The following is a 10,535-nucleotide window of genomic DNA, read 5'->3' on the forward strand; positions in this document are numbered from 1 at the left end:
AGATCCGTCTAATACAGAACTGGTTCATTTCCTGTACCTGTCTGACAAGTACAAACTGAGCAAACTTCTGGACACCTGTGTTGTCAAAGCGACGTACAGAACCTATGAAGGCGAACACGGCATCAGAACCTTGCGGGAATTCAACCTTCTGTCAGAGAAATCTAAGTTTCGTATACTGTCTGAAAGAATGAGTTTGCTTGAAGTGCCCTTAACAGGTTTACTTTGTGCCTCTAACAAACAAACGCTTAAGCAACGATTGGATAACATTCTGAGTCCTGGTTGTTGTGGCTGCATAAATCCACAGTTTACCCATGGCTCTTCAGGATGTAGAAAGCAGTTGAGAGTCGACCTATTAGCTCACTTGGACAACTTCTGTCTACTTTCAACCTATTTTAGGAAGGATCCGCGCTATGCAGATGTCCAATAAACTCACAACAGCGATATAAGTGGGTTTCACCAAAGTGTTAAACGTCCATGAGGGCTATCCTCAGACGCAACAAGCTGACACACCGTCATATAACTGGAATAATGTTAAATGCGGCGTTAAACCCCACAATCACGACAGCGATGTACTTGTCTGATAAAAAATATCACTTGAGCCAGATAATAGCGCCTGTGTGCATTATTCACAGCAGTACAGTTCCTTTATGTGTGATGCCTGCAAGATGGGGGTATGATGGACAAATCTGCTGGCTGTGATTGTTTAGCATTGTACCCCAGCGGCCAACCATGGTGTGGATGTATATTTGACCAGATTCCGATGAGACCGCATGAAACTACGCATCGTTATAAATTATAGCACCACAAAGTTAAGAAGTGGACACAAAGTTTGCGTCTGCATAGTGTTAGGTTGTATATAATTTTTAATACTGTATGCTGTAGTAGTCAGGTAATGACATTTTCTAAGTAAAATAATTTAATATTGTGTACTACCACTTCAATTTTTGTTTGCGATAATAATATACTGTATGTGAAAAAATAAAATAAACCAACGTCACTTTATTGATGCAACTCAGTTAAATAAATCGTTGACGTCGAAGGCGCCGATCCATCTCATCCCACATGTGCTCGATTAGTGAGAGATCAGGGGAGCGAGCCGGCCAGGGGATGACATTCACGTTGTTTTGTTGAAGAGAATCCTCAACAAGTCGAGCAATATGAGGCCAGGTGTTGTCATGTTGAAAGGTAATGGCTGGGCCATGACGACGCAAAAACGGTAGAACAACAGGGTTGATGATCTCGCCGCGGTAGCGCTGTCCATTGAGATTTCCCTCTACCTCTATCAAACGGGTCCTCTGTCTTGCTGTAATCCCACCCCATACCATAACGCTACCGCCCCAGAACCGTTCTTCTTCCATGACACAATGATTGACGTAACGTTCACCTCGGCGTCGGTACACTCGAATCCGTCCATCGCTGTGGCTGAGGTGAAAAAGAGACTCGTCAGTGAATAGAACTTGTCACCACTGCATGGCCGTCCAGCGTAGACGCTGTCTGCACCACTGTAGGCGTGCTTGACGGTGGTTTCCTGTCAAAATGGGACGTCTGGCAGGTCTTCTGGCGACAATCCCTGCACATCTGAGTCGACGACGTACGGTTTGATAAGACATTCGTCGAAGGCTAGGGATGCTTCTTGCAGTCACTGTTGCTGGCTGGAATCGATTTCGTAGGTGTGTTGTTCGAATCCAGTTGTCTTGTCGATTATTGGTTACGCGTGGCCTGCCACTCCGAGGATGGTCTCTGACTGCATTCGCCTGTTGCCAAATGGTGTTTCTGTGGACGTTGAATTGTCTTGCAACGTTAACATCCCGTTGACTCGATCCTGCTTCAAGCATACCAATAGCTCGCAGACGCTCATTTTTGGACAGGCGTGGCATTTCGTTATGTTGAATAATTGCGTAATTTTGTTGTTTTTCTGAGTGGTTGTTGTGAGCACGATGCAAAACAATGCATATGGAATCCCGTTAACGCACATATTTTTATACCCATTCTTAGGTAGTGAAATGCATGGGGCTTGCATAAAAGTCATGGAATGCATGCTTTTCTGTAGCAGTTGCGTTTTTGTGACTTGATTCCATACATGTACTACAATATTGAAAACCAAACTTCACTTGTTTGAAAAATACACTCACAGGAACTTTTGTTGTACATAAGGGAGATAATCGCACAGTAGTAAAAAAATGGTGTAAAACAAGGAATGCATTAAAAACAGTTTTGTACATATAGTTTGAAACATACATGTACCAGTGTTGATTAAACATCTACATAAATTATTTGATTGTAAATATTATTTGACGAACATAGAACCTCGCATCAAAAGTTATTGTCCCCTTTGAAGCATTTTCATAGCATCAAATGTGTGTGTGTGTGTGTGTGTGTGTGTGTGTGTGTGTGTGTGTGTGTGTGTGTGTGTGTGTGTGTTCTCCATCGTGACTCGCATTATTCACGTTGACATTGAAATTCAACAACAACATGGTCAGGTAATGTCATGTTCCAATTATTATACATTTAATATTGTGTACTACCACTTCAATTACTGTTTGCGATAATGATATACTGTATGTGAAAAAAGAAAATAAACCAACGTCACTTTATTGATGTTACTCAGTTATCAGATGGATCAGTAACAACAGTTACAACCACGGAAGAGGCCGAGGAAGAGAAAGACAATGATGTGTTCCAGTTGGATGCTAGGCATCAGACCCGTGAAAATCCTGTCTTCAGCAACCCATGCTTGCCGTCAAAGGTGACTATGCTTGTCGTAAAGGGCGACTAACGGGATCGGGTGGTCAGGTTCGCTGATTTGTTTGATGCATATCATCATATCCCAATTGCGGGGATCAATGCTGATGATGTCAATCACTGGATTGTCTGGGTCAGACTAGATTATTTACAGACCGCCGTCATATAGCTGGAATATTACTGAGTGCGGCGTTAAACAACAAACAAACAAATATACAAACAAAGCTGGACGACAGTTTGCCAGACGAGGTGATATGGTTCATCGATTCATCAACAGCCGGTCCTACAGGGGATACAGCCAACTATCAAGCCTAAACTTAACCAGTATCCGGTAAATACTAAGTACACCTACAGGCACATCGCTCAGTGCACTCGTCACCACTCGCCCCTTTCCGTAACCTGCAAGAAGACTCGTTCCCCTATCGATGAATGTTTTGTGAGAAAATACGATAAACCAATCAGAATGCGCATATGACTTCAATTACTTCGGTCAAAGAATCCCTCAGGAATAATCTTTGATTTTACATATGTCTTGCATTAAACATATACCCAAGATACACTTAAATTTGTTCAACCATACTGTATAATAAGGTAAGTTTTCAATAGCATCTGGAATATATATAATATATGGGGGAAATATACGTGAATCATTACGCAACGAGTTGACTATTCTTTTAGCTATGCCCGTTTGCGTTAGACGGAACCCAGTCTCAAAAGATGGCCACGAGAGGGGAACATGTCACAATGATGTAGTGCGCTGTGCAAGCTTGGGCGGATGTAATGATTTACATAAACAATGTGTAAGGTGCCTCTTTGCAAAGAAAGACAACTGGATTAACCTGGAAAATCACAATACGAACCCCTAAAAAGTAAACCACTATAACATTATACCACTTTGTCTGTTGTCCCTGCCGTGATATTGCTGTACTATTGCTAAAAGGGGCGTAAAACCATACTCACTCATTATACCACTTTGCCTCCAGTCGCCTACGTGTTGCATATTATACACTTTATGTCATCACAACTGCAATAATTCGTTTGTGACTTTGTTTGTTTAATTCATTGCAATAGGCATATAAACATTGTACACATGGGGTATACAAAGTTTGAACAAGAGGCTTTGTATCATTCCTTTGGTTACAGCCGTGTTCCTTCGATTGTCCCCTTTGAAGCATTTTAATAGGATCCAATGTGTGTGTCCCATGTACTTTATTGAGACTCGAATTATTGACGTTTACATTGAAAGTGAGACAACTCTTATCGATGGGATTAAAGATAGTAGGTTTCTAGGAAATACCAAGGTATTTCCAACGGCTCATCCCCATATTGAATTCAGGCGTGCACTTTCCTGTAGATTCAGTTAATCTAAAGAACAGTGTCAAGTTCCGAATTGTCATCGGACTCAGAGGAGGATGAGTGAGTGAGTTTGGTTTAACGCCGCTTTTAACAGTATTCCAGTTATATTGCGGCGTGTCAGGTAAATGTGGGAGGAAAGCCCAATGTGATGCAGGTTTCAGACGTTTACCACTTCGGTGAAACCCACGAGCACGGGTATGGTGCTGACAAACCTAGAAACATAATCGGGGCGAACCGGGATTCGAACCCACAATCATAGGTTTCTGGCGTGCTCAAGGGACGCAACTATGCACAGCGAATCGCGGCGCCTTAGACGACTTAACCACCCGTGCCCCCCAGACGAGGATGAGCATGAGGAAGTGGAGAAAGAGGAGGTACCAGCTACACCGGGACTGGCTCACTCCTTGTTTCCTTCACACATCGCTCTCACTAACGTGGCGCTCGTAGTGGATGGGAAGAAACTACATGCGAGTGAAGCTCTGCTCTGTCTCACCTCCCCTGCCTTCCTTAAAATGTTTGAAGGGGACTTTAAGGATAAAACAGAGGTTCCCATCGCGGACGATACGTATGCGGACTTTGTTGAATTCCTGTTGTGTGTTCCCCCGTTCAACTGTAAACCGGTCCAACGGGAAACACTTGACGTTGTTCTGGCTCTCGCTGACGAATACGAGGTCGAGTCTCTCAAGCAGCGGTGTGAGCAGTTTGTTCTCACAAGTTCAAGATGAACAGCAAAATAATCCAGCAAATGAGGAAATAAACATCTGCAAAAATTATTTGATTGTAAATATTATTTGACGAACATAGAACCTCGCATCAAAAGTTCTTGTCCCCTTTGAAGCATTTTAATAGCATCAAATGTGTGTGTGTGTGTGTGTGTGTGTGTGTGTGTGTGTGTGTGTGTGTGTGTGTGTGTGTGTGTGTGTGTGACATGTTCTCCATTGTTACTCGCATTATTTACGTTGACATTGAAATGGAGACAACTCTTATATCATCTTATCGAAAGTAGGTTAAAGCTAAAGCTCATCGCCAAATTGAAGTCAGTTGTGAACAACTTTCATCTCAAGTATACGTTGGAAGGGAGACAACTTTTGTGAATCGATAATAAAGCTAAAACGAAAGTAGGTTTCCAGGAAGTACACCGTATTTCCAAAAGCCCATCCGCCATATTGAAGTCAGTTGTGAACAACTTTCTTCTAGATCCTGTTCATCTGAAGAACGATGTCAAATCCCGAATCTTCAACGGCAGCAGCCGGAGCCCAACCTTCGGTCGCCACCGCTGCTGGTGTAAGTAAAGAGGAGGAACCAGCTACACCGGGGCTGGATGACTCCATGTTTTCTACACCCAGCGCTCTCACTGACGTGGCGCTCGTAGTGGAAGGGAAGAAACTACACGTGAGTAAAGCTCTACTCTGTCTCGCCTCCCCCGCCTTCCTGAAAATGTTCGAAGGGGACTTTAAGGATAAAACAGAGGTTCCCATCGCGGACAAGAAGTATGCGGACTTTGTTGAATTCTTGTTGTGCTTTCATCCGTCCACCTGTAAACCGGTCCAACGGGAAACACTCGACGTTCTTCTGGCTCTCGCTGACGAATACGAGGTCGAGTCTCTCAAGCAGCGGTGTGAACAGTTTGTCCTCAATATGTTCCAACTTAAAAATGACAAGAAATCAGATCCGTCTAATACAGAACTGGTTCATTTCCTGTACCTGTCTGACAAGTACAAACTGAGCAAACTTCTGGACACCTGTGTTGTCAAAGCGACGTACAGAACCTATGAAGGCGAACACGGCATCAGAACCTTGCGGGAATTCAACCTTCTGTCAGAGAAATCTAAGTTTCGTATACTGTCTGAAAGAATGAGTTTGCTTGAAGTGCCCTTAACAGGTTTACTTTGTGCCTCTAACGAACAAACGCTTAAGCAACGATTGGATATAATTCTGCGTACTGGTTGTAGTTGCCGCAGAAGACTACATTCTCCCTATGATTTGTCAGGAGTTAGAAAGCAGTTGAGAGACGACCTATTAGCTCACTTGGACAACTTCTGTCTACTTTCAACCTATTTTAGGAAGGATCCGCGCTATGCAGATGTCCAATAAACTCAACAGCGATATAAGTGGGTTTCACCAAAGTGTTAAAGGTCCATGAGGGCTTTCCTCAGACGCAACAAGCTGACACACCGTCATATAACTGGAATAATGTTAAATGCGGCGTTAAACCCCTCAATCACGACAGCGATGTACTTGTCTGATAAAAAATATCACTTGAGCCAGACAATAGCGCCTGTGTGCATTATTCACAGCAGTACAGTTCCTTTATGTGTGATGCCTGCAAGATGGGGGCAAGATGGACAAATCTACTGTCTGTGCTTGTGTAGCATCGTTCCCCAGCGGCCAACCATGGTGTGGATTTATATTTGACCAGATTCCGATGAGACCGCATAAAACTACGCATCGTTATAAATTATAGCCACACAAAGTTAAGAAGTGGACACAAAGTTTGCGTTTAGTAGGGGCATGCAAGCATGCGTCTGGATAGTCTTACGTTATATATAATTCTTAATACTGTGTGCTGTAGTAGTCAGGTAATGTCATTTTCCAAGTATTATACATTTAATATTGTGTACTACCACTTCAATTACTGTTTGCGATAATAATATACTGTATGTGAAAAAAAGAAAATATATATATATCTATTGGTCATTGGACGAGACATCTAGAAAGTGTCATGCTCTATATAGCTTACTAGTATTATATGTAATATTGTGTGCTATAGTAGTCAGGTAATCTCCTTGTCTTAGTAGTTTTAAAAATGTGTACTACCACTTCATTTACGGTTTGGGGTTATAATATTGTTATATGCTCAGTCCTTACATTCTGTATTTAGGTGGAATCAGAGAAGTAGTAGGGATAGAAGTAAAAATTGTAAATCAGTCAGGAGATTATTAATAAAATCAATTGTCTTCAAATGTATTTGTGTTTATTTCCACAAACTCAAGCCTGCCTAGGTTTACCTGTAGTCCTTTTAACATCGTACATAACACAATACCAGACTGCCAGCTGTGTGGGGGATCTGCTGGGGATATTTCATCCCGTCAGGATCTCATTTCCAGTACAATAATTGTTCTTTTACACCCCAGTCCAATACCTGGGGCGATGAACATTTAACACATTGGAATTGCCGGGATTAAATTTGCATTCATGTTAGTTAACTCATCCAAATAACCAACATGTTTACTTTTGTTTTATCCAGAAGCAGAAATAGGAAAAGAACAACTACACTGAATCGGTCGGACGTACAAGGTTCACAGAAAGTCTCACGGGAACGCACCAATAATGTTTATATAATCAAGAATAAAAATAATATCTTTTGCAATATGTCACAGTAGAAAAGGGATTCAATAGAGAAAATATGTCGTCAGAAAATTACAGAACCGAAAAAATCGACTAATATTGTGTGCCAGAGTTTCCAGATTTACACCATTGCAATACATTATACAGTGTCTTGTGCGAGTTGTAATGTTCCTAACTTTCAGCAGGACCACCAACCACATATTATGTAACTTACTTTCTGAACAATTGCCTGACTTATTACCAACCCTTCCGAAACTAAACAATGAAATGAAATAAATTAATCAAAATATTTGAAAACATATATGTTTTATAAACTTATCAATAAATGAAACGAGTTGGACCTGTGATGTTTTGATTGTTATTAAAACTTGAAATATAAGTTTTACCTTTAAAAAGCTGGAATTGGACTTTTATTTTATTGGAACATCGTTACTCACGTGATTACAATGTTGCTCTTTATTGTGTGTCTGGGTTTCCAGGAATATGTCATGAAGGTATGCACACTGTAAGAAATGTGTTTAGAATGTAAACAAATACAAGGCATGTTTTGATCTAAACATGTTTAGGTATCTATTTAAATCCTAAACGGAATCACATTTGGTGTGTTCTATCAAAACACGTTTGGGTCTAAACAAGAAATGAGTTGTGGTCTCACAGCCTTTATATATACCCTAAGGGCGACACGTGTCGCCTAACGGTCCCGAATATGTCACCCAAACGTCGCAAATAAATATATATATCACAAGGACCTAAACGCGCCAAAAGTATCGGCCAAGGAACGTGTTTAGGTTGGTGTTTAGGATCTAAGCATACTTTGTACAATGTACGTAGCTGCAGGTGAAGCATATATTTATCACCTGGCACTGTATAGTTATAATACATAATTAGCAATTACGTAATGTTTGTCGGCTGGTTTCCGTGTGTGATGACTGATAGTATATCATCGTGGCCATGGATCGTTGCTCATGCTTTCAAGCACTTGTCGCTTGTCCCAGACTCGATTGTTTTAAGGACGCTGCCATAAAGCTGGGATACTGCTAAATGTGATGTAACGGGTGACACTCATACGGGTGACGCAGCGAAGCTAGAGGGCACTTCAACCTATACAGAGCGAAGGCGAATGCAGTTCTGGTGGTAAAGAAATGGTAAAGATAACCTTTGCATACACATTACTGCAATATGGGAATAAAAGTTAGCAACACGGAGAAGTCTTTCATGAGTGTTGAATTGCGTTGGGAAATGCATTTCGTCAAAAGTGTAGTTTTCACTCATCAACAGTGAAGCAAGTATTCATTTCAAAAATCGCAATATGGCTGTGTGGAGTGAGTGAGTGTGGTTTGACGCCGCTTTGAACTGTATCCCGGCTGCTGTGGAAGTTATCCGAATAAAGGCGAATGAAATCAATTGAATATCAAATGTAGCATGAAACGTGGACACTATTCACAGGAGACAATTCGTGTTCTATAAAGCTTATACAGGTATATATCTGCCTTTACAGTTACGCAAGTTTTATTTCGAAAATCCAAAATGTCTGCATGGAAGCTATCTGAAGCTTTTCCTGGCTCGTGTGGCGCAGGGGGCACGGGTGGCCCACTCGTCTAAGGCGCAGCGATTCGCTGATTGTGGGTTCGAATCCCGGTTCGCCCCGATTATGTTTCTAGGTTTGTCAGCACCATACCCGTGCTCGTGGGTTTCACCGGAGTGGTAAACGTCTGAAACCTGCATCACTTCGGGCTTTCCTCCTACATTAAGCTGACACGCCGCGGTATAACTGAAATACTGTTAAAAGCGGCGTTAAACCCAACTCACACACAAATCGTGTGGCGCAGATGAAAAATTTGCAGGATGAATATGCATGACTTGTCAGCTGGCAGTTCGATCCGACAACCTCCAAATCTTGCCGTAAAAGGCGATTATGCTTGTCGTAAGAGGCGATTAACGGGATCGGGTGCTTATGATATCAATCACCAGATTGTCTGGGCCAGACTAGATTATTTACAGACCGCCGTCATATAGCTGGAATATTGCTGAGTGCGGCGTTAAACAACAAACAAACAAACACAAAAACAAAGCTTGGCGACAGTTTGCCAGACGAGGTGATCTGGTTCATCGGTTCATCAACAGGTGATTCTACAGGGAATACATCTAACGATCAAGTCTAAACTTAACCAGTAACCGGTAAATACTAAGTACACCTACAGGCACATCGCTCAGTGCACTCGTCACCACTCGCCCCTTTCCGTAACCTGCAAGAAGACTCGTTCCCCTATCGATGAATGTTTTGTGAGAAAATACGACAATTTCGTAGATGTCTTTGCTGTTTTGTTTCAACATATACATATATCTGCACAGATAAAACAGTCATTCTTTGAATGTCGTACACAACAAAACACACCACAACACAACACAAAACGATATGATTTAGATCCAGCATCCCGTCTGTGGGAGACAACTGTAAATAAGAAACTTTAACGCCAGATAATTACCCGTTTCGAATATCCGCCGATGCAGATTCAATTATGAGTAAAAAGCAAATATATGACTGGATCACAGAAAATCAGGTCCGGTCTGAATAGGCTATAACTACTGCGCTTATTTACCGTGGAAAGATATTGTGTAATATTATCCAATTCAATATATAAGGGCGATAATCGCACAGTAGTAAAAAAATGGTGTAAGATGTAAAACAAGGAATGAATTGGAAACAATTTTGTTCATATAGTTTGAAACATACATGTACCAGTGTTGATTAAACATCTACATATTTATTAACTTATTTGATTGTAAATTTTATTTGACGAACATAGAACCTCGCATCAAAAGTTCTTGTCCCCTTTGAAGCATTTTAATAGCATCAAATGTGTGTGTGTGTGTGTGTGTGTGTGTGTCACATGTTCTCCATTGTGACTCGCATTATTCACGTTGACTTTGAAATGGAGACAACTCTTATATCATCTTATCGAAAGTAGGTTAAAGCTAAAGCTCATCGCCAAATTGAAGTCAGTTGTGAACAACTTTCATCTCAAGTATACGTTGGAAGGGAGACAACTTTTGTGAATCGACAATAAAGCTAAAACGAAAGTAGGTTT

The 10,535-nt window shown here is 41.4% G+C and overlaps 2 protein-coding genes across 2 annotated transcripts; both read left to right on the forward strand.

The window, feature by feature from the left end:
• Positions 1-4,437: 4,437 nt before the first annotated feature.
• On the forward strand, positions 4,438-4,823 carry LOC124141280 (BTB and MATH domain-containing protein 38-like; the record flags this gene model as incomplete). The annotated part of the gene is made up of 1 exon (XM_048383126.1): positions 4,438-4,823. A coding segment is annotated over one exon (386 nt), but the record flags the coding sequence as incomplete, so codon positions are not given.
• A 398-nt stretch (positions 4,824-5,221) lies between these two features.
• Positions 5,222-7,054, forward strand: LOC124141232 (BTB and MATH domain-containing protein 38-like). The gene has a single exon (XM_046509174.2). The coding sequence runs from the start codon at positions 5,317-5,319 to the stop codon at positions 6,190-6,192; it is 876 nt and encodes a 291-aa protein (XP_046365130.1). The 5' UTR covers positions 5,222-5,316; the 3' UTR covers positions 6,193-7,054.
• The last annotated feature ends 3,481 nt before the right edge of the window (positions 7,055-10,535 follow it).

This window comes from Haliotis rufescens, unplaced genomic scaffold (assembly GCF_023055435.1).
Source record: "Haliotis rufescens isolate VD_foot unplaced genomic scaffold, xgHalRufe1.0.p SCAF_448, whole genome shotgun sequence".
NCBI lineage: Eukaryota > Metazoa > Mollusca > Gastropoda > Lepetellida > Haliotidae > Haliotis > Haliotis rufescens.